Here is a 22,718-nt window from a genome sequence, read left to right on the forward strand (position 1 = left end):
GCAGTGGTGGCTCCTCACCCGGGCTCCTGCACCTCCTGGAGCTGCTCCTGGGCCTGGCAGCTCCCTGGATGGCTGCCCTGGGCCCTGGGGACACACCAGCACGCTCCTGTCCCTGCTGCACCTGAAGGACACCCAGGGGAAGGACACTGCATCCACCCACGGCACGAGGCAATGGCCTTGGCCAACTCAATCAGTAAATGGCTGCAGGGAGGCAGCCCGGGCCAGCCTTGGCTGCCACAGCCCTGCAGCAGCAGCAGCAGCAGCAGCAGCAGCATCTCTGCGTCCTGGGCGTGCATGGTCCCCCTCCCTCCCCTGCAATGTCCTTTTTGCTGAGGAGGTTTCAGAAGGGCTCTGCTGCAGTGCATCGCAGAGCGGCTGGCGTGCCAGCAAACCAGCGAGTGCTCCTGCTCTGCCCTGTCCCGGGCACAGCTGATGATGCTCGGTAACCGGACACTGATGCTCGGTAAGCGGACACCGAGCCCCGAGGCAGGGCCGGGCAGCACCGAGCCTCCGAGGAGGAGCAGCTCCGGTTTGCACCAGCCTGCTCGGAGCTCCAGGGGCAGCCCGGGCTCTGCCCCCTGTGCCACCTCCCTGTGCCACTTCCCTGTGCCACTCTGGCACTGCCACCCTCCCTGTGCCACCTCCCTGTGCCACTTCCCTGTGCCACCCTCCCTGTGCCACCCTCCCTGTGCCACTTCCCTGTGCCACCCTCCCTGTGCCACCTCTCTGTACCACTCTGGCAGTGCCACCCTCCCTGTGTCACCCTCCCTGTGCCACCCTCCCTGTGCCACCTCCCTGTGCCACCCTCCCTGTGTCACCTCTCTGTACCACTCTGGCAGTGCCACCCTCCCTGTGCCACTCTGGCACTGCCACCCCTCCCTGTGCCACTTCCCTGTGCCACCCTCCCTGTGCCACCTCTCTGTACCACTCTGGCAGTGCCACCCTCCCTGTGCCACTTCCCTGTGCCACCCTCCCTGTGCCACCCTCCCTGTGCCACCTCCCTGTGCCACTTCCCTGTGCCACTTCCCTGTGCCACCCTCCCTGTGCCACCCTCCCTGTGCCACCTCCCTGCGCCACTTCCCTGTGCCACTTCCCTGTGCCACCCTCCCTGTGCCACTCTGGCAGTGCCACCCTCCCTGTGCCACTTCCCTGTGCCACCCCCCTGTGCCACTTCCCTGTGCCACTCTGGCAGTGCCACCCTCCCTGTGCCACTCTGGCACTGCCACCCCTCCCTGTGCCACCCCCCTGTGCCACCCTCCCTGTGCCACCTCCCTGTGCCACTCTGGCACTGCCACCCCTCCCTGTGCCACCCTCCCTGTGCCACCCTCCCTGTGTCACCTCCCTGTGCCACCCTCCCTGTGCCACCTCCCTGTGCCACTTCCCTGTGCCACTTCCCTGTGCCACCTCCCTGTGCCACCCTCCCTGTGCCACCCTCCCTGTGCCACTCTGGCACTGCCACCCTTCCCAAAATGCTAGAACTCACTCTAAAATTCACTATGGCAGCCAGGAAAGGATCCCTGCTTTCCAGAGCAGAGACTGGCATTGGAGGAAGAATTCAGCTGAAACATGGCCTTTCATCAGGCACAGCACAGTGAGGTGTCAGGGGCACTGAGTCTCTGCACTCAGGATGCCCAGAACCTGGCCTGGGGGTGTGCCACCCTCCCTGTGCCACCTGCCCTGTGCCACCTGCCCTGTGCCACCCTGCCTGTGCCCCAAGCACTCCCCAGGACATCTCCTGGTGCCCAGCCCCAGGTGTGGCTCCTCACACACCTCCAGTCCAGGCTGCTCCCCAGCCTCCTGTGCCCACTTTCTCCTGCCCTGGGCCTTTCCTTGAGGCCCCTGCTGGCCTTGAGCAGCTCAGGGCTGCTCCTGGGTGTCCAACGCCTCTGCAGACCCTGCAGGGCACACAGGGGAGTCACCTGCTCTGCTGTGGCACTGCATTGGCACAGGGAGCGCTGCCAGGAGCAGCTGCTCACTGCTGAGGGAAGGCACTCGCGTGTCCCCTGGGACGTGGGGCTGTGGGGGAGCATTCCAGGGCCTGGGGGCTCCAGACTCAGCTCCTGACCTCAGCCACAGCCTCCTCCCTGCCCTGCCCAGTGACCTTCAGAGCGCACAGTGCCTCTCCCATCGCTTCCCATCTTTAATCGAATGGTACCAACCAGCCAGGCCTGCCTGAAGGACACGACTGGCAAAGGGCTCATGAGTGATGCTCAGTCACAATCCTCCAAAAATCTCACCAACAGCTCAAGGTCAGCAGACAGTCCAAGGCCATTTCCACTCTTTTCTTGAATAAGCTCTTGTCTGTGAGTTTTCTAGGGCAGGGACCTTATTTTGTTTCCACAGGAATTCAACACAATTTCTGCTGCTAAGCCAAGTGAAAGGCATCTTCGACAAGCACATCCCTCACTGAATTTTGTTCTGTCAGACAAGAGCAGAGGACTTCCAATTCACCCCAAGAAAGCTCTTAAAACGTGGTGAGTTTGCCCTCTGTTTACAAATGTGCAAAGTTATTTACTGCAGAATATTGAGGCAAATGAAAACTCTTTGAGGTTTGCCAAATTGTAGCTGTGCCTCCCTCAGCAGCAGGGACTGTCCCTCCTCCAAAGCTCAGCTGCCTGGGCAGCAGGGAGAGGCACAAGGGCAGCCCCACGGATGGCAGCCCCACTGCAGCTCAGCTCCCCCAGCATAATTAGAAATTCTGAAGGCTGAGCTGGAAAAATTACATCCTAAGGACATTTATACCCAGGCACAGAGGTGGGAGAAGGAAGCATTAGGATTCCCAGCACATGGGAATTCTTGTGTTCGCGTGTCAGACAGGGATGGGCAGAAAGCAATTTTCAGCAGCTGGGGAGGGTTTTCAATACCTTGGTGCATCACAGCACTGAGCCAAGGAGCTGCCCACCCCTGCACTCCTGATCACTCCAGTTCTGCAGGGAAAAGCCAGCTGGAAGAACCTGCAGAGGTTTTGCAAGAAGCAGCCCCTCTCCTTGCCCCAGCCTGAGGGTTCCAGGTCTGCAGGAAAGTGAGATTTCCATTGAAAAGGAAGGAAAAGAGCATCTTCCCAATCCCTCACAGGAGCAGAGTGACCCTGCACCGGGGTCCAGCAGCAATTTTGAAATCCCACTTTGCAGAGCAGACCCTTCCTCACAGCACTCCTGTGTTTCTCACTCCTGATAAGAGCAGAGCTCCTGGAAGAAAGAAACTTGGAGCACGTGGGTTTGCTGCAGTGCTGCTCAATACCCACAGAGTCTGTCGTAAATTAAGGGAGGGAATAAGGAGCAAAATGAGCCTGGAAAGGAGCTCCATCCCTGCAGCCCAGCTCAGAGCCTGAGCAGCACCACAGAGCTCAAATACCCCAGATATTTCATGGCTCTCTGCCCTTTGCAGTGGGGCACAGGACCCATGACCTTCTCCAAAAATGCATGCTGCCACTTGACCCAGTCCTCCAGAAACATTTCTGCACCAGCCCCTGGAAACAGAGCTCCAAAGTCAAGTAGCACCAAGCAAAGCACAATTTAAGTGCCATCCTTAAACATGTGGTGGAGCAGAGCTGTCTGAGGCTCTGGCAGCAGTGCTGCTGTCACCAGAGGGTTTCAGATGGCATCTGTCTGTGCAAGCTCATCAGCCCCAGGAATAAACTCCTCACATTTTATAAAGCTACTACTTTCTCAGGACACTTTCATTAAAGGAAAAGACTCCAGCAGGAGCAAATACCCCAGGCAGCCCAAAATGCTAAAACTCACTCTAAAATTCACTATGGCAGCCAGGAAAGGATCCCTGCTTCCCAGATCAGTCTGGCATTGGAGGAAGAATTCAGCTGAAATATGGCCTTTCATCAGGCACAGCACAGTGAGGTGTCAGAGGCACTGAATCTGCACTCAGGATGCTCAGAACCTGCCTGGGGTGTGCTCACACTGCCTGGGATCTCTCTGGAGGTGTCAGAGGCGCTCAGGATGCTCAGAACCTGCCTGGGATCTCTCTGGAGGTGTCAGAGGCACTCAGGATGCCCAGAACCTGCCTGGGGATGTGCTCACACTGCCTGGGATCTCTCTGGAGGTGTCAGAGGCACTCAGGATGCCCAGAACCTGCCTGGGGATGTGCTCACACTGCCTGGGATCTCTCTGGGCTGCTGTAGGCACAGCACAGGAGTTTCAGGTGGCACTGGAGGGGCTGTGAATTCCTATTAGGAATTCTGAGGGCGCCTTCCCAGATGTGCAAAGCAAGAACTGCTGGAGCAGCAGAGTCTGTAAGAGGAGAAACGGCAGGAAGTGAACCCTCCCTCCCTTTGCACTCTGGTGTTGTTTTGTATTTTGGGACTCTCCCTGCCACAGCTCAGCACTGAAGGGGTCTGTGCCATGAACCTCCCTCCAGCAGCAGGGCACCAGTCACACATCACCCTGTAACAGGCCAGAGGCATTTCAATACAGCTGAAACCCTCAGTTCTCTGATTTGTCTCAGTCTCACCCTCTACAATCATTCTTATTTTCCCTCTGCCATCACCAGGTTTGTGGGGAGACATGAGAGGCTGTGTGCCCACTTCTGGAGAGCAGAACCCAGGGAATCAGCAGCTTGCCCCACTTGTACCACCTCTGGGGAGTCTGTTCTGTTCAGTTCTACAGCAGTTGTGTGATTTTTCCCTAAGGCAGAGACTGATATTGATTTATGCTGAGAACCTTTCCACACACCCAGATGCAGGAGCACCCTGGTGTTCATTGCCCCTCGGTGATTTACACCAAGCCTGCTCTTAGCTCAGTTACTTTTACTTTGCTCCTGTTCTAACAATTAGAGAGTTCTCCATGAATGCCACAAACTAATGCATAAGCACTGTACGAATGAGCTTGAGCCTCCTTGCTCATTAAGATGATGATGTAAGGAACAGAAGTAGCAGGGTGTGAGTGTGCTGCATGAAGTCTGCATTAAATCACACAAAATTCTGGCTTTTGGCCTTACATCTGACTCCCCTTGTGCCCCCATGACTAGGGGCCAGAGACATCTCTGAAGGAGGATCTGAAAGTTTTGGTGAATGTAAAGGAGCAGCTGAGGGTGCCCAGGGCTTGTCTCTGCCATCAGCTGGCTCTGTGACCTTGAGAGATCACACTCCAGAGCCAGCTCTCTGTGCTGGGGATAGCACTCACCTTTCCTACAGATCCCAGGGACTTTTCTTAGTCCTTGTGCAAGCACAGGATAAAAGCCCACCCCAATTACAGATCTAATCAGTGTAAACATGCACTACTACTCTCAAACAGAGTGGCAGACACCAGTAATTGCCTCAGCCTCAGCGGGGACCAGAACACCCTTCCTGGTGTCAGGAGACATCACTGGCACGGGGAAGTCAAATATTTGGTCATTTTAGATGCTGCTAATGCCATCAGCATCAGCTGCAGGCTGCAGCCAGGCTCTGACTCGGGATGTGCTGTGAGCACTGACTGCTGAGCAGCCTCCCCCAGACACGGAATATCAAACCCAGACCTGCAGGGATTTCAGCACAGCTGACTTCTCTGCTATTGCAACAGAATTGATAATTGCTCAAACTGCATTTTTCCCCCCTTGCCCCATACAGTCCCCAAGACTCTGGAATTGCTAAGAAGCTACATTTCAATTAATAGATATTTTTACACTAGGAAAATGCAAGTTGCTAGCAGATATTTATGTCAAAGTGATTTTTTTTTTTTTTTTTACTTTATAGTTAAAATTAACCAGCCAGTCCTTGCGCCATTAATAAATCAGGCTGCACATGCCTCCAGAAAATGCAAGTTAAACTTCTGCAGTAGGAGGCTGTGCTGACACATCCCCATGCAAATTCGACTTGGGACGACTGTAGGAAGGCAGCAGCGCCCGGAGGTCATGAGCCGCTGCTCTGGGATTCACCAGCGCACTTCCCGAGCTCGGCTCCGCAGGTACAAGGACACGCGATTTTGGGAGGAGGCTGCCGGAGCTCAGCTCCCAGCCTGGACGCTTCCAGACACATTTTAAAGCCGTGGCTCGGAAATGCGGGGTAAAAGGGAAGGAACCATTCCGGGCTGCAAAGCGCCGAGCGCGGGAGGAGGCTCGGGAGGGAATCCCTGGCCGAGGATGCTGCTCTGCGGATGCCCCGGAGGAGCGGAGCCCGGGCACCTCCGCACCTTAAAGAGGCAGCGCCGCATTGCCCTGGGGACAGCGGGGACACGGGGGGCAGGGACACTCGGGGGGCAGCGGGGACACGGGGGGCAGCGGGGACACGGGGGGCAGGGACACTCGGGGGCAGTGCCACTCGGGGGACACAGGGGACAGTGCCACCCGGGGGTACAGTGCCACTCGGGGGGAGCAGTGCCACTCGGGGGACACAGGGGACAGTGCCACTCGGGGGCAGTGCGGGCAGTTGCCGTGCCCGGGCGCTGCAGCAGCGGCAGCGCGGTCCCGCTGCGCTCCCGCAAAGCTCCGCAGCCGGCGCGGGGCTCGGACTGCAGCACAACTGCACCAGGAAAATCCACCTGCCTGCCAGCCAGCAGGCACAAACACAGCTCCTCGCTAGTCCTTCCGCCGGCTTCGCTTCTGACCGGTGTTTTTATTATTATTATTTTCTAATTTGGTTTTGTTGGCTTGTTTTAAAAAAAAGCAGAAAAAAAAAAAAGCCTCCACTGATTCAGTTTCCCTCATACCGGTCCCAAGGAGAATTTAAAATGCAGAAAGGAAACGAGCTGAATGAAGTTTAATTAGCAAGCACACAGCAGAAGTTGCACTTTTTAAGCTTTTATCAATCATAAAAGCCCAGCAGGAGGAAGGACCGCAGCGTCTTTAAAATACCTCCCTTCCTAAAAGAGCATGCAAAGGAAAGAGCTTCCATTAAACCGGGCTCGGAAAGCTCCTCTCCCTCCCAAGGAGTCTCTTCTTACCCCAGATCCTCTCGGAGGAGCTCTGCTCTGCCGAGGACGCAGCGCTGTGTGGAGCAGCAAAAGTTGCGGCGGCTCCTGCGGGAGGAGGCAGAGCTGGCAGGAGCGGAGTCAGACGGGCTTCAGCTGGCACTGGAGTGATGCCGGGAGAGCCCGGAGCTGCTCACACAGCCGGGGAGGAAAAACGGGGGAGGGGGAGTTAAAAAGTCTTAAATCCCTGACACTGCAAGAAGCCTGATCCTATAGGATCGGGTCTGGAACGCGGCTCCTGTGCAGCCGGGTTTCCCAGCGAGGTGGGGACTCAGAGCTTCCATCACTGCCGGCTTTTCTCACCTGGCCACGCTGCTGTTCCAAGAGCAAAAACAAAAAGCAACCCAGGCATCTGCAGAAGCCTCTGAAGTGCACCCTGCTCCCCCGTGAGCTGGTCTCAGTGTGGGGAGCAGGCTGGAGGAGCCAGCAGTGTTCTCTGGTGTGAGATGCAGGGAATGCGTTCTTTAACTGTGCCAGGGAGGACAGGGGGTGACAGAATGAACAGGGCAAATCTTGTCCTCCGTGGCATTGTTAAAAGGTCTCAGCCACATCAAGAATTCAGACAGAAGCTGCAAGTATAAATAATAAATTTGAAAAAAAATAAAACAAACACCCCAAACAAAAAGCTCACACATCCCCCAAGCATTTGACATTTCTTTTCCTGATAGAGAACAGTGCAACACCTCATCCAAAGACCTGTCACTAACTTCAGCTAAACTACCTTGTTTTAAACCAGCTCAGGCCTAGAAAAGCTTTCTGCCCTGTGTAATTTAATTCCTGCCCCTTACTGGTTTGACAAAATGCGCAGTTCATCCCCAGCTATTCCATTGCTTCAGGCCCTGCAAGGCTGCAGCCAATGATGCTGTGCAGACCCTGCATTCCGTGGGGGACTCAGCCCATTTCCATGGCAGAGCACAGGGACAACAGGCACCAGCCCATTCTCTGATCCATGGAGGTGTCCAGAGAAGAAGACATTTGACTTTACATCCTGCAATTACCAAGCACAGGGATTCCTGGTTCTCCTCTTCTGGTCTTCTGTGGGACTGAGGCAGGGGAAAGCACTTTAAGCTCAAGGTTATTGAAGGACATTTCCAGGGGCACAGAGCATTTTAAATATTTGGGCGAGAGCTCTGCAGCGTGCTGGCTCTGGAACCAACAGTTGCAAAGGGATAATTTTGAAACGCGCTAGTTTTTCACCTACACACTCCAATGCATCACAGCAAAGCACCAAGAGTACCTCAGGGTCAACCTCAATTCATTACTGCCTTTTGCTACCCCCCCTTGAAAGCTTTCAGATCAAGTTTTCAGATCTGCTGATTATCTGCATCTGAGAGAGTCCTGGTGCTGCCCTGGAGCCTTTTTCTCCCCTTTCTCTGTCATTGCTTTTCCATTTGGAGATTAGTTTTTCGAGTGGATCACCTGCACCCCTCAGCTGCACAACCCAAAGCACAGGATGCCCCTTCTTTGCCTCTTTGGAGAAGAAATGGAGAAATCTCCCTTTCTCTCTGGAGAGATGGAGATTCACATCTGCCCCCAGCACTGCCCTCATCCCCCTCTGCAGAGCTCTGGTTTGGTTTTTACTTCTCTATACTTGTTGCTTAAGGTAACATGCTTGATAATCCTGGTTTTACAGCACCCCAGAGAGAGACAAAGCTGGTACTCAGCATTGTGTTTGTGGTTCCTTGAGCCCTGCTGCCAGCACTGCACTGCTGCAGCTCCTGCATGGCAGAGTGAGCATTCCCAGCAGGAATTCCCAGCCCACCCCACCTGGGTGTGTGCTGAAAGCAGCAGCAAGGAGAGACTCCCCTGAAAGGCAGAAACATTTCACTGCAATTTCCCCCATCTCTGCCAAGGCTCAGCAAACCCTGATTTAACGAAGCATTCCAAGGCCACGGAGCCCACAAAACCCCAGAGCTCCTGTGCTGCAGGAGGGTGAGGAGGGCACCAGTGCAGAGCCTGGCAGCCCCAGGGCTGTGTGCAGGGTGCCAGGGATGCAGCGCACACCGCGCACCATCCCAAACTCTGCACCAATTCCCTGCTGCACCACAGTCCATTTATAGAAACATGCTCATGCATTTTGGTGCATTTCACTTTGCTCTAGGAGAATACAGGGAAGGGTTTTGGCTTCAGGCTTTATCAGAGAGTCCAATCTTAACAGGACAGAGAGATAAGAGCAGAGGGACATCTTCTCAACTTTGCCTTCCCATTCAGCTGTCAGATGTCAGAGAAAACCTCTGACTGTCCCCAGCTGCATTTGTGCTCTGAGTGCAGCAGCCTGGCCTGGGCAGCTCTGACATGCAGTGCAACCCTGCTGTGTTGCAGTAGTGGTCAGGAAACTGATAAACTGATCAAACTGATCAAACTGATCAAACTGATCAAACTGATCAAATTGATAACCAGCACAGCACTGCCTGCTGGCAGCCCAAAGGCTCACTGTGCCATCCTTCACCAGTCAATATTGATCTAGGACCTCACGTTTCCCCATTTTCCAAGGAAGAAGCAGCATGTTTAGCCCATAACCTCCATTTCCACTCCCCTCTAGTCCGAGACTGAGGAAGAGCCAGGAGGCAGCTTGTCCCAGTGCAGGAACACCTGGGGAAGATGCCAGCACTCAATCTTTAATCTGCTGACCAAGCCGATGAGAGCATCAGTTCCTCAGAGCAGGAGGCAGAATGCAGGCACAGCTGACTGGACTGATCACTTCTGTTGGACTCAAGCAGAGCAGGGTGAAGATGAGCTCTCCTCCTCCCCAGCTCCTCTTCCCCTGCCCTGTTTTTAGGGGGTTTCCAGCTGCACTGGGTGCTGCAGGGTCACCTGTCCCTGTGCCAGGGCTCTGCCTGGCCACCCAGCCCTGCTTTAGTGCCAGCAGTGCTGGGGAAGCAGCAGAGAGGGGCTGGCAGGAGCCAGCCATGCCATCCTCACAGCAGGGCACGGTGTTCACCGCCCAGCCCAGCTGCACACCCAGAGGCATTCCCTGGGCAAGGATTTTGTCGTTTAAAAGCCACAGTCGGGAGAGGAAGGCCAATAGACAATAGAAACAAAAGCTGCTAAGAGGCAGCATTACTCTAATGCTCTCTCACCTTGGAGTGTCTCAGCTGTACTTGGATGCTAAGCTCTTTAAGAGCTCAGCTGGCCAGCAGAAGCACAGAGCAGGGGTCTGGGGAAGGCTGCTCCTGCGTGGAGTTTGGATGCACAGAAGCGGCATTGCTTAACACCAAACAGGCCAAAGTATTTAAATCTAAACTTCCTCAACTGGACTGGAGGTTTCTGTCTGTCAGGCTGAGCACGAACCAGAACCTGTTCAGCAGGTGAGTCCTTCACCTGCCCCAGAGCCATAACAAAGCCCCTCTTTCTTACCCTGCCCCACACCAGCTCAGGAGCTGCTGCCCCCATTTCTGCAGCCTGCTTCTGGAGAAGCCACAAGACAGTAATTCTATTTTCTAAGAACCCCAGCTGCTGTCCAGCTGTTCTTTATTGCTCCACAGCAGAAGTTTGCAGCCTTACCCAAAGCCCTGTGAACTTGATAGCCCAGGACTGGAGAGCTTTCCTGGAAGCTGATCCCCAGCCCAGCCCCTGCCCAGCTCCAGCAGCTCTGCAGCAGCAGCACACAGGGCTCCCAGCTCACAGAACACCAGAGAACCGAGGAGTTAAAGCATCCCAGAAATTACTCTGTCATTTACAGCCACATCTCCAGTTCTTTGGCACTAAACCCCTTTGCAGAGGCTGATCAATTTGGCAGGTAGCAGGCAAGTTTCCTCCCAGGCTGCCTCACCAAAGTCTCGCCCTGCTGGAGCTCCCTTTGCCTGTTCAGAGCAGTGCAAACCCCTCCCCAGCTCAGTGCCACCGGCAGCACCAAAGGGAAATGAAGCCCCACGGTAGCAAACTCACTCCTGTGCATCCTTTTCCCCATTCCTAAACAACAGATTTCCACTGCAATGACAAAACAGCCTCTGGTCACTCAAGTTTGTTATTATTATAGACAGAGCTGCAAATTGGGAGTAGCAGTCATTTAATATCCTCTGTTGAGAGACCTGTGTTTTCAGCTAGTTATGTGATGCCAAACTTTAAATATTGAGGCTGAAACTGTAGGGGTGGTTTGCTTTATGCAGTCTTTTTTTTTTTTAACTAAAAAAAAAATATAGTGCAGCTATTTCTGAGCTGAAGGTCAGATTATAAAATAGGTTTTTTGACCATGTTAAAAATATCTCAGCTGTTTCATTAAGGAGCTGTAACGTCTCATAATTTGGGGCAAGTAAGATTTTGTGAGGATGATGGCTTGGATCAGAATGTGCTTTTGTCAAAGCCTTTTCAGGCTTCCTCAGCTGCGTGTGCCTTTAAGGCAAAAAGGTCCAGTGTGACAGATGAGACATGTGATGGCAATAAAGGAATAAAAGGCAGCTAGCAAGGAAAGGGACATTAAGGAGACAGATGTTCTACAAGCAAATAAAAAGCTCTATAGGAAAAAGAGCTGTTCTGGGTGGTGTTTAAAGATGGTGTTTCAGAGGAGGAAGCATTAAGCTGGAGAGGACAGTTTATCAATCCAGAGCCCCTCTAAACCCGGGGCAGAGGCTGTGCTTTGGCATTGCGGTGGAAATCTGTTCCACAGCAAGGGGTTCATTGTTTAGGAGTGGGGGAAAGGATGTACAAAAGCGAGTTTGCTGCAGCGGGGCTCTGCTGCCCTTTGGTGCTGCAGCTGCAGAGCAGAGCCAGGTGCGGAGAGGTGGCACTGAGCTGGGCTGGGGTTTGCGCCCCTCTGAACAGGCAAAGCGAGCGTTCCCGCTGCTGGGCAGGGTCCGTGTCTCCTCGGGGGGCTCTGTATCCCCCGGAGGGGTTCTGTGTCCCCATGACCCCCGGGGGGGGTTCTGTGTCCCTGTGTCCCCAGAGCCGCTCAGCCCTGCGGGTTTTTCCTCCCGCCCGAGCGTCGGCGCCGGGCGGGAGCCGCCGCCAACCGCAGAGTCTGCGCGGGGCGGGCGCGGGGCGGGCGCAGCGGGCGGGGCGCTGTGTGTCGGGCCCGCCGCCGCCGGCGCGGTGCGGTGAGCGGGGCCGGGCCGGGGGGGCAGCCGGGACCGGACCGGACCGGACCGGACCGGGAGGGGTCAGCCGGGGCCGGAGGGGTCAGCTCGGGCCGGGGAGGGGTCAGCTCGGGCCCGGCTGTCAGCCAGTCATACCCTGCGGCACCGCGCACCGGCCTCCCCGCTCCGGAACCGCGTGGGCAGGCGGGAATGGAGGGATGCGGGATGGACGGGGGATGCGGCATGCAGCGGGAGGATGCGGGCATGCACGGGGGATGCGGCATGCACGGGGGATGTTCCCGTCCCCCGGTCAGGGGCCGGCTCGGCCACAGGTGCTCGGGGCGGAGGGACTGCGGTGCAGCCCCGGGCCGGCCGCTCCCTGCCCGCTCCCGGTCCCCGCAGCCCCGCAGCCCAGCCTGGCCTTCCCCGGGACCGGCCCGGCCTTCTCGGGGCCGGGGAGCTCCAGCGCCCGGTGCGGGGGCGGCGGGCGGGTCCCGCTCGGTGTCCGGGAGCTGCGACAGCCGCTGTCGCACGGGGCTCATCCCTGTCACAGGTGGGCTCAGCCCTGCCACAAGTGGGCTCAGCCCTGCCACCCCTGAGCTCATCCCTGTCACAGGTGGGCTCAGCCCTGTCACCCCTGAGCTCATCCCTGTCACAGGTGGGCTCAGCCCTGTCACCCCTGAGCTCATCCCTGTCGCAGGTGGGCTCATCCCTCCCACCCCTGAGCTCATCCCCGCGTTCCACGCACTGCCTACGCACAGGGCTGGGTTCCTCACGGTCCCCTGTCCTGCTTTTCCAGGGTTTTGGAAGCGGCAGCTGTCACGATGCTGGGGCCAGAGCACACGGAGTGAGGCTGAGTCAGAGCCAGAAGGGCCAAACACGAATTCGTGCACCTCTCATCTTGCTTTTAATGTGAGTCTCCTCATTAAGCCTTGGCTTCTCCAGCAGCTGATGGTGAGCTCATTCCTACCCCGGTGTTTGCAGTACAGAACACCAGTAGGGTTTCCCCAGTCCTCAGAGAATCCCAGAGCCCTTTCCTTCGTGTGCAGAGCCCTGTGGGAGCCCCAGGCCATGCTGCATTTTCCATAGAATCACAGAATATCCTCAGCTGCAAGGGACCCCCAAGGACCATCCAAGTCCAGCTCTTTTGGCCATGCACCTGGTGATTATTTTTCAGTGAGGATACAACAGTAACAAAAAATACCTTTTGCATTTTTTCCCTAGAGACCTGGAATGAGCTCCTGTGAACGGGAGCTGCAGTGGTTGTGCAAGGGAGTGCCCAGCCTGGCTGCTGGGCCAAGCTCCACGTGTTTTATGTGGATCAGGCCCAGGAGTCTTTTCCTGAAGCCTGACTGAGTAACTTTGTTCTGCCTGGCTGGGGGATTTTTGGAGTATTATTTTTTAATGGGAGCAGTGGTGCTTAGCTGATATGAAAGCAGTAAACAAACACTGACTGGGTTTGCTGAGCTTATTCTGTGCAGTGTAGCTCAATATTTTGCAATTGGGAGGGTTGTGAAACTGCCTTTGGTTTGGGAACACACGTGACTGTGGCTGAATCTGCCGGGAAGTTCCCTGGCTAGTTCCCTTTTTTCTGTGGGTCTGGAGCAGCATGGCCCACCCAGACCCATCCCATTCCTCCCTGTGCCTGCCCCAGCCAGCACAGCAGGGCTGCCAGGGTGTCAGTGCCTCTGGTTCCTGGAACAAAGGTTACTCAGGAAGTGTAAATACCCATTTATTGCACTGAGGAACTTTGTCTTCTGGGTTATAACCCCACAGCAGGGGAGGGGGAACCAGAGAATCATTTATTCTGTAGGCAGAGCCTCAGCAGTGCCCCTTGGCAGCTGCCAGTGCTGCTGGCTGTGTTCCTTCAGTGGGTCCAGGGAGCTCAAACAGCCAGGAGAGGAGGGAAGGAGGGGACACAGCCACTGCACAGGGCTGGGCAGGGAGGAGTTACACTTACATGCTGCATTTCAGCTCGGTGTAGCTGCCTGGGAGCAGGAATTGCCACCTGTGCCTGTGTTTTACCTGCTCACAAACAGCAGCGGGGCAGGACTGTGAGCAGGGATGTGCTGGGATGTTGCTGCCTCATTGCTGGCTCAGGCACTTCTGGTTTTTCTCTGTTGTAATTGGGTCTTTCCTCCCGTTTTCCAGGAAGGGAACAACCTGCCTTACCTGTGCTGCACACGTGAGCACTGATCAGAGACACCCAGAGACACAGGAGGAGCAGGAGCTGCGCTGGGAGAGGCTGGGCAGGAGGAAAATCTCCAGCTGCTTTTGGGGTCTCTAGAGCTCCTGTGTTACAGGTGAGTCTGCTGGAGAGAAACACAAGATTTCTGCAGAGCACTTCAAGCTGCAGACACGGAAAGATATCCCGATGTTCCTTGTAGTTATTTAGTTATCACCACTTATTGACCAGAGCTCAAAGTTTTTAAAGTAAATAACATTGTGTGCTGTGAAGATCCAACTAAACACAGCTTATAAATGACATAAAGGGAAGGAGACAGCCAGTGTGAGAGCTGCTGAAATAATACCTGTGTAATGAGAGCAGCACAGTGGTTTAGTCACACATACAGGAGTGACTAAACCTCTCTTCAGTGACATTACATCTCTGCAAATGCAAAGTCATTGCTGTGTTTCTCAGTGTAAGTGCTAAATGTGTCTTTTCTCTTAAAACCAACTTTATTTTGAATAAATAAGCGTGAGCAAAGGGACTTTTGGCCTGGCTGCAGTGGTTTGAATGGGCACTGAGTGGAGAGGGCCAGAACAGGACCTGCTCCTCAGTGCTGGAGGCTGCAGGAAGCAGAACACAAAGCCCAGGTTGTCACCTGGCCACAGACACAGCACCATGGGGCTGCATCTAGACTGGCTCACACCAATCTGGGGACTGAACTTCTTCCCCAGAGCTGTTTTGTCACACCAGTCTGCCATTAGCCATTAGAACCCAGTCCAGTGGTGGGGCACAGCAGCCACAAGTGAAAGAAGAAGAGCCTGGGGCTGCCAGTGGTCGTGTTTGTCCCTGAGCTGCTGTGACAATATTGACATGAAGCCATGCCAAGGCAGCCAGGCAGTGTTTGAGCACAGTCCCCAGCAGGATTCAGGATGCAGGCACGTGTGCTCAGGGTGCAGGCACGTGTGCTCCTTTGTGGCCAGTTTGGGATTTGGATGAAAATGGGTTTGTTTCCCTGAGCAAAGGCACTGACACCCCCCCAGCTGTGGGAGCAGCGCACATGCTGCCCAAGGACCTGCAGCACACACTGCCTTCACTTCTGGTGTGCAGAAGGAGGCTGCAGGTTTGTCAGGAACCCAAATTACTGCCTTGATTCAGATCATGGAGGGGAGGAGAGGCTGTTGGTGGAGGATCCAGGCAGAGGCCCCTGGCTCTTGTGGGGAAAGCAGGTGCCTTGTGTTGTGTATTGCAGTGCTACAACATGGATTGATTTGTGTTTTTATTCCTGACCTCTAGTGTTCCTGGATCTCCCTCCTCTCCCCAGGATGCTGGGAAGGGTCCTGTGCACGGTGCTGTTCGTGGGAGCCCTGCCATCCCCAGCTGGAGCCTCCCAGGGCCACGTCTCCGTCATCCTGCTGGGAGCCACGGGGGATTTGGCCAAGAAGTATTTGTGGCAGGGTCTGTTCCAGCTCTACATGGACCAAGTGAGCAGTGGCCACAGCTTCACGTTCCACGGGGCTGCCCTGGCAGCTCTGGAGCCGGGGCAGAGGCTGATGTTTGACGTGCTGAAGCAGCTGTCCTGTCCCCCCGACGAGCCTCCCAACCGCTGTGCCGTGCTCAAGGACCAGTTCCTGAAGCTCAGCCAGTACCACCAGCTGAAGACTGCCGAGGACTACGCAGCTCTGAACAGGGAGATTGAGACCCTGCTGAGCCAGGAGGGGCTGGAGGAGGCTGGCAGGATCTTCTACTTCTCCGTGCCACCCTTTGCCTACACGGAGATCGCGGGGCACATCAACAGCAGCTGCCGGCCGCGCGCCGGGGCCTGGCTGCGCGTGGTGCTGGAGAAGCCCTTTGGCCACGACCTGCCCTCGGCCCAGCAGCTGGCTGCACAGCTGGCAGGCTTCTTCAGGGAAGAGGAGATGTACCGTGTGGACCATTACCTGGGCAAGCAGGTGAGCAGCCCCTGCCAGCCCGAGGGGCTCGGGGCCTGGGGCTGGGGAGAGCGTTGCTCTCCTCCCAAATCCATGCTGAGCCTCTCTTTGTGATCCAGAGCCTCCTGGAATCCTGTGCTGTTTCTCTGTCCTGGGAGAGCAGGGGAAATGTGCAGACCAAAGCAGGGCTTCCTCCTGTTGGGGTGGTGAGGGTCCCTTCTGCAGAGCAGGGCTGGGCTCTGTGCCTGGAGCAGAGATGCAGAGCTCCTCTGGCCTCCTCGCCAAGGTCAGGGCTTTGGTTTCGCTGAGTGAGCAGCACCTGTCCTCTCCCAGCTCCACAGCTCATTCCACACAGGCCTCTCTGCTTAGCCATGGCTTCTGGAAGCACTCCTCCATTTGATATGATAAGGAGCTGATGGGATGTTAGTTCTGGGGGATGCTTAGGGAAGGTTTCTTCCTGCCCTGCAGGACTGTCTGCTGCAGGTACAGCTCAGGATGTGGAGCTGCTCTGTCCCAGAGAGAGGATGTTCAAGGACATGCCATCCTTGTTTCTCAGGGATGTGATGCCACACTTTAAAGCAGCCTCTTCCAGCCATGGCAATGTGGCCAGGTTTTACTCAGAAGTTGCATGTCCAGCTGTGGAGAGCATCTCCACAGAGAGGGGGAATGTCTTCTGTTTTATTTTGGGGGTTTATTTTATTTTAAATGTTTTTTTTTATTTTATTTTTTTTTATTTTATTAAAAGAGCAGATGGCTTTAGTAGTGTAAGCATCTGAAGTGATGTATTTCAGCACTTTGGAACCTTACATTAGTCCCAGGATGGTCTGACTCAGCCCTTTGTCCTCTGACAGATATAAACTGAGTGCTCTGCAGTTTGTAGTTCAGCCTTTTCACACGAAACCTCCAAATTCCTCAGAAAGACCTTTAATGTCTGCTCTGGAGAGCCACTGGTGACCCTGCTGTGCACCACTGCAGCCTCTCCTGCTGCTTTTCTCTTCTCTGACCTGCTCTGCTGCATGGGGCAGGGAGGCAGAGGCACTCTGGGAATCTGCTGAGTTTTTATTGGGTCTTTGGATTTTCCCCTCACAGGCTGTGGCCCATATCCTGCCTTTTCGGGATCAGAACCGACAGTTTCTGGACCCCATTTGGAACCGGCACCACGTGGAAAGAGTGGAGGTTGTCTTGAAGGAGACTGTGGATGCTAAAGGTTGGTGAGGCAGTGTGCAGAGGGTGAGTGAGTGAGAACTGGCAGGTTCCTAAATAATGGGCAGGGGGCCCTTGAGGTGGTGCTGGTACAGAAATACAAAAGGAACAGGTGAATGGGGTGTTGCTCCCTGGAAACAGAAAGGGACTGTCCCACACTTCCTGTGCTGGAGACTGACTCACTTCCAGGGAGAGTTGCTGCCTCTAAGGAAAAAATCCATTTGTAATTCATCTGGGAGCCGGGGCAGAGCCCCTCACCTTTTTCTGCTGCAGAGCTCTGGGGGCATTGCTGACCTTTCTATCCCAATTCTTGGCAAACAGCCCTAGATTTGGAATTGATGCAGTCTAAGGCCACTTCAACTGTCCTGCTGCCCTGCCAGCCCCCGGGCTCGCCCCGAGTGTGCCTTTGTGCTGCTCTCTGGGAGGTGCTCGTGCATCTCCCGCCTGGATGTTTCTGTCCCTGGGCCAGTGTGGGTTTGTGTGCCTGTTTCTGTGCCCTCCTCTCTGTGGTAGGAAGAGCACTACAGAGGGAGAGTCCCAGCCCGGAGAGGCAGCGTGGGGCTCCTGCTGAAGGGCACGGCTGCACTGCTGCAATGCTGCAGCATCCCCTCTGCAGTGCTCAGCACAAAGCTCCCGGGCTGGGCTCTGCCTGCAGCACTCCTGGCCAGGCAGGTGCCCTGGCTGCTGCACCAGCAGGACTGCTTCCCCACTCACCTCACCTCTGCCTCCCTCCCTCAGCCTCCACAGACTCAGTTAATGCAGTTTTGTCAAACCTGGGCTGGTAATCTTTGGTTTGGCAGCCCAGAGCTCACCTGAGCCTGTTTGTGGGAGAGGGGTGCACTGCAGAGAGATTTAGGGAGAGCAGCATTGTCTGTGCACAGCCCCAGCTGCTCCCTGTGCCCCCCCCTCTCTGAACAACTTTGTCATTTGGTGTCATTTGATGTCATTTGTCACTTGATGTCTATTTTCCCTGTGCAGCTTCAGCTGGCAGCCTGGCTCCCAGCAAGTCTGCAGCACTGATCCCATTACTGAATGTGCCTTTGGATTGGGAGGGAGATGAATGATCCGTCAGTGGGGGAAGCCTGTGGTGGTGGTGGTGATGCAGCCTGCTGCTGGTGACACACAGCCTTGAGTCACTCCTGCAGTGCACTGTCCTTCTCCCACTGTCCCCACCTGCGTGACAGGCCAGGCAGGGAAAGGGAAGCGTGGCTCTGTGCACCAAATTTTGTCTCCCAAGGGTATGGCTCAGCCAAAGCCTTCTGAGGACAGGAAAACCATCTTGTCCTGCTACAAGCAGTGACCACTTCCACTAGGACAGGTTGCCCAAAGCTCTGTCCGACCAGACCCTGCACACATCCAGTGACAGGACACCCATTCCCTGAGCTTGATTGCTTCAGGTTAATTGCTGGGTGGGGAGAGAGGAGCTTGGAGCTTTGCTCTCCCTGGCCCCACAGGGAGATGCAGAAGGGAACCAGGTCCCCTGAGCAGCATTTTGCCTCCTGCCGTGCCCAGGCCGCACCAGCTTCTACGAGCAGTACGGGGTGATCCGGGACGTGCTGCAGAACCACCTCACCGAGGCCCTCCTGTTCCTCATCATGGAGCTCCCTGCCAACGTCAGCAGTGCCCAGGAGGTGGTGCAGCACAAGCTGCAGGCCTTCCAGGCCCTGTGGGGGCTGCAGAGGAGCAGCGCCGTGCTGGGGCAGTACCAGGCCTACGACAGCCAGGTGCAGGAGGAGCTGCCCGAGGCGCGGGGCCACGTCAGCACCACGCCGACCTTTGCAGGTGAGAGTTTGGGCCAGGGGAGCAGCCAGAGCTGTGAGCCCTGCAGGACCAGCCCTATGGCTCTGGGGCTTGCTGCCGACTCAGGGATGTGCCCAGGCATCCACTGGCATGGTAACTGGGGGCTGGACAAGATAATGCTGTTGTTGTGTCAGTTCACCAGTGATCCAGGGAATGGGATGTGTAAAGGTTAAGGCCCATTATTATAAAATCTCTGCATTGTTTTTAGAAGTAGCCTATAAACTCCTTCGCCTTCCCATAAACTTGAGTTGAGGGGTTAAGCTTTGTTCTCTGTGGTAAGTGAACCACAAGGCCATCTCCAGGCATGCTGTGAACACGAAGAGAATTGTCTAAATGATGCTCATGCTCACAAACTGGTTTCCTGCAAGATGAAAGGAGGCCGAACAAGTGGGATGGCTGGGAGGGAGCACAGCAGGGAGCTGGAGGCAGTGAGAATCATGGATGGCCAGGTGGGAAGGGACCATAAAGATCATTGAGTTCTGGGTAGGCAGTGAAGCCGTGGAAGGGCTGATGGGGAGCTAGAGACACAGTGGGTACCAAGGGAGCTGAGGAGGGTGAATGCTGGGCAGTAAGGGAGATCCCCAGGGGTGCCTGCTGTTGAGGTGTGGTGGGGTGTCTGTCGTTGCAGGAGTGCTGATCCACAGCCACAGCCTGCGCTGGGACGGGGTCCCGTTCCTGCTCACCTCAGGGAAGGCTCTGGATGAGCGGGTGGGCTACGCCCGCGTCCTCTTCAGGAACACGGCCTACTGCCCTCAGAGTGGCACGCTGAGGGATGCAGGCCACAGCCACTGCAAACCCAAGCAGATCATCTTCTACTTTGGGCACGGTGCTCTCAACACCCCCGCGGTGCTGGTGAGCAGGAACCTCTTCCAGCCTGCCATGCCCAAGGACAGCTGGAAGGAAGCAGGAGCTCGCTCAGACCTGCACATCTTCGGACAGCCGCTGTCTGATTTCTACATGTACAGCCCTGTCAAGGAGAGAGATGCCTATTCTGTCCTCATCTCCCACATCTACCATGGCAGGAAGGATTTCTTCATCACCACGGAGAGCCTGCTGGCCTCGTGGGCCTTCTGGACGCCTCTGCTGGACAGCACGTCCCGCCAGCCCCCGCGCCTCTACCCCGGCGGCGTGGAGAACCAGCAGCTGCTGGACTTTGAGATGGTGGCCGGGGGAGTGGAGTTCAGCCTGGCAGAGCCGGCAGAGCTGCTGCACCCCAGCGGGCAGATGCCAAGTGAGTTCAGGGCCATCCAGTCCCAGTTCCGGCAGAGTCCCTTGGTGTCGGCCTGGGCCGAGGAGCTGATTGCCCGGCTGGCCTCCGACATGGAGGCGGCGGCCGTGCGCAGCGTGGCTCGCTCGGGCCAGTTCCACCTGGCCCTGTCGGGCGGCTCCAGCCCCGTGGGGCTGTTCCAGCGCCTGGCCAGGCACCACCACGGCTTCCCCTGGCAGCACAGCCACGTGTGGCTGGCAGACGAGCGCTGCGTGCCCCTGACCGACAGCGAGTCCAACTTCCAGGGCCTGCACCGGCACCTCCTGCAGCACGTCAGGGTGCCCTACCTCAACATCCACCCCATGCCCGTGCACCTCAACCGCCGCCTCTGCGTGGAGGAGGACGGCGGTGCTGAGCTCTACGCCCAGGACATCGCGGCCCTGGTGGCCAACGCCAGCTTCGACCTGGTGCTGCTGGGCGTGGGCACGGACGGACACACGGCCTCGCTCTTCCCCCGCTCCGAGCACGGCCTGGAAGGGGCTCCCACGGTGGTGCTGACCGAGAGCCCCGTCAAGCCCCACCAGAGGATGAGCCTCAGCCTGCCCCTCATCAACAGGGCCAGGCAGGTGTTCGTGCTGGTGCTGGGCAAGGGCAAGCACGACATCACCGCGCTGCTCAGCAGGGTGGGCCGCGAGCCCCGCAAGTGGCCCATCTCGGGGGTCAGCCCCAGCTCTGGCCAGCTCGTCTGGTACATGGATTATGAAGCTCTGCTGGGGTGATGCTGCAGTGTCCCTCCTCCCCTGTCTGCGTGGCCCTCACAGCCTGGCTTGTCACACACGATGTCCTTGTTCCTGCGTTGCCAGCAGCAGCTCCATCCCTGACACCTCCGGCCTTCAGGGGGACCCATGGCCTGCAGCACCCCTGGCATTGGAGCCTGGGTGAGCTGGGCTCAGTGGCCAGAGCTCAGGAGGAGCCACAAGCCCAGTGTGCCCTTTCTGGCTCTGCTCTGCGTTCTCTGCCCTGCACACCTCTGGTGTTTGAGCCTGGGCTCTGTGTTTGGAGCTCAGGAGGAGCCACAAGCCCAGTGTGGCCTTTCTGGCTCTGCTATGGCTTCTCACTGAGACTTTGGACAAATGACTTCACCTTGAAGTGCCTCAGTTTCCCTGTTTGTGCTTACTGGCATGTAACTACCTCACAGGCACTTCAGGGGACTTGTTAAATCAACTGCCTGCCAAATTCTGTCTAATTTAATGTAATTCTCAGGCTAGAGACAACAGTACCACATTGATCCCTGCCCTGCTCAGCCTGGCTGGGCCAGGCCCTTGTCTCAGGGCAGTGATGGTGGTTTGCACGTGGATGTGTAACCCTGGATGTGTTGGGGCTCTGGAAATAACGGGGCAGGCTGAGAGTATGGCACAGCTCTGCTCTCCAGGTGAGTGTAAACCTGAGAGTGCAATAATTACTGAGGGAAAGCTTGGTGCTCAGAGGAAAAGCTTGGGTTTAGCTAGCAGAGAAATCTTTTATTTTTGAGCGAAAATGCCCGTGTTCACTTCATTCCAGTTCTTTTGTATTTGGTGCGAGGGAACAAGTTTTAATGAAAAAGTGACCTATGAGAGAGTAACTATATTGTTATGAATACCAGTTTATTCCTGTCTTACAGGTGACTGTGGCATTAGAATTTTCTTATTTTTGCACACTTGCTTGGTAATATGTGGCTGGCACCTTTTGAAATGAACACTGAAAGGTTCATTTGCACTTTGAAATAAGCACATGGGCTTTTCCCCAGGGACCTACTGTTCTTTGCAGGTGAAAATAGGCTTTATTTGTGAAGTCTCTATCTAGTGGGTCACGCCAAAATGTATCCAAGATTTTATTAAAATCCATTAAAAGTTTCCACATGTTTTCCTTGGTGAATGGAGCTATCTGGGTTGTTTGGGGGATTTTTCAGAAGTGTATTTTTTTTTTCCGCACAGATAATTTCTGTTAAACTCTTTAATTCTTAGCATTTGCTAAATGAAAACCAAATATTTTTGAATATACAACGTTTATGACTGGAAAGAGAGAGACTGGATGGGAAGAAGAGTTAAATGAGCAACAAATCTGATGAAGAGGAATGGTAGCAATCCACTGGGCTGTAGGCCAGGGAAGCAGGGCTATTTTTATTTTGTGAAAGTTATTAATAGAAGGTGTGCACCTTCTTGAGAGCTTGTATTAACCTTTCTTTGCAAAGGCAGCTCCATGGAGTAACTTCTTACAGTCTGTTTCTCCCATAAGTGATTATTGATACTAATTTTTATTAGTTTTTTTAATGTCAAGTGCATTCCGACAATTCAATGGTATGATTATATGTTTTACAGAAAACTAACACTGGAAATAACTCATTTTTCACTTCAGCTTTTATAAATCAAATTGTACAATCTTTTTTTTTCCCATGAGTAAAGTTTTGTGATTCTTTTCATATTGTTTAATGAATAAAGAATTATATTTATAAAAAATAAA

General features: G+C 55.2%; 1 protein-coding gene across 1 annotated transcript; it reads left to right on the forward strand.

Moving 5' to 3' along the window:
- The first annotated feature begins 12,207 nt into the window (after positions 1 to 12,207).
- H6PD (hexose-6-phosphate dehydrogenase/glucose 1-dehydrogenase) lies at positions 12,208 to 22,718 on the forward strand. Its single transcript, XM_036396421.2, has 6 exons — positions 12,208 to 12,823; positions 14,063 to 14,214; positions 15,375 to 16,030; positions 17,099 to 17,216; positions 18,725 to 18,994; positions 19,641 to 22,718. The coding sequence occupies exons 3-6, from the start codon at positions 15,404 to 15,406 to the stop codon at positions 20,996 to 20,998; spliced, it is 2,373 nt and encodes a 790-aa protein (XP_036252314.1). The 5' UTR covers positions 12,208 to 12,823; positions 14,063 to 14,214; positions 15,375 to 15,403; the 3' UTR covers positions 20,999 to 22,718.

Source organism: Molothrus ater, chromosome 23 (assembly GCF_012460135.2).
Source record: "Molothrus ater isolate BHLD 08-10-18 breed brown headed cowbird chromosome 23, BPBGC_Mater_1.1, whole genome shotgun sequence".
NCBI lineage: Eukaryota > Metazoa > Chordata > Aves > Passeriformes > Icteridae > Molothrus > Molothrus ater.

Coding starts and splice junctions, on each gene's coding strand:
- H6PD (XM_036396421.2), top strand. CDS start 15,404: ATGCTGGGAAGGGTCCTGTGCACGGTGCTGTTCGTGGGAGCCCTGCCA. Junction 17,217..18,724: donor GGAGACTGTGGATGCTAAAG/GTTGGTGAGGCA, acceptor TGCCGTGCCCAG/GCCGCACCAGCTTCTACGAG. Junction 18,995..19,640: donor CACCACGCCGACCTTTGCAG/GTGAGAGTTTGG, acceptor CTGTCGTTGCAG/GAGTGCTGATCCACAGCCAC.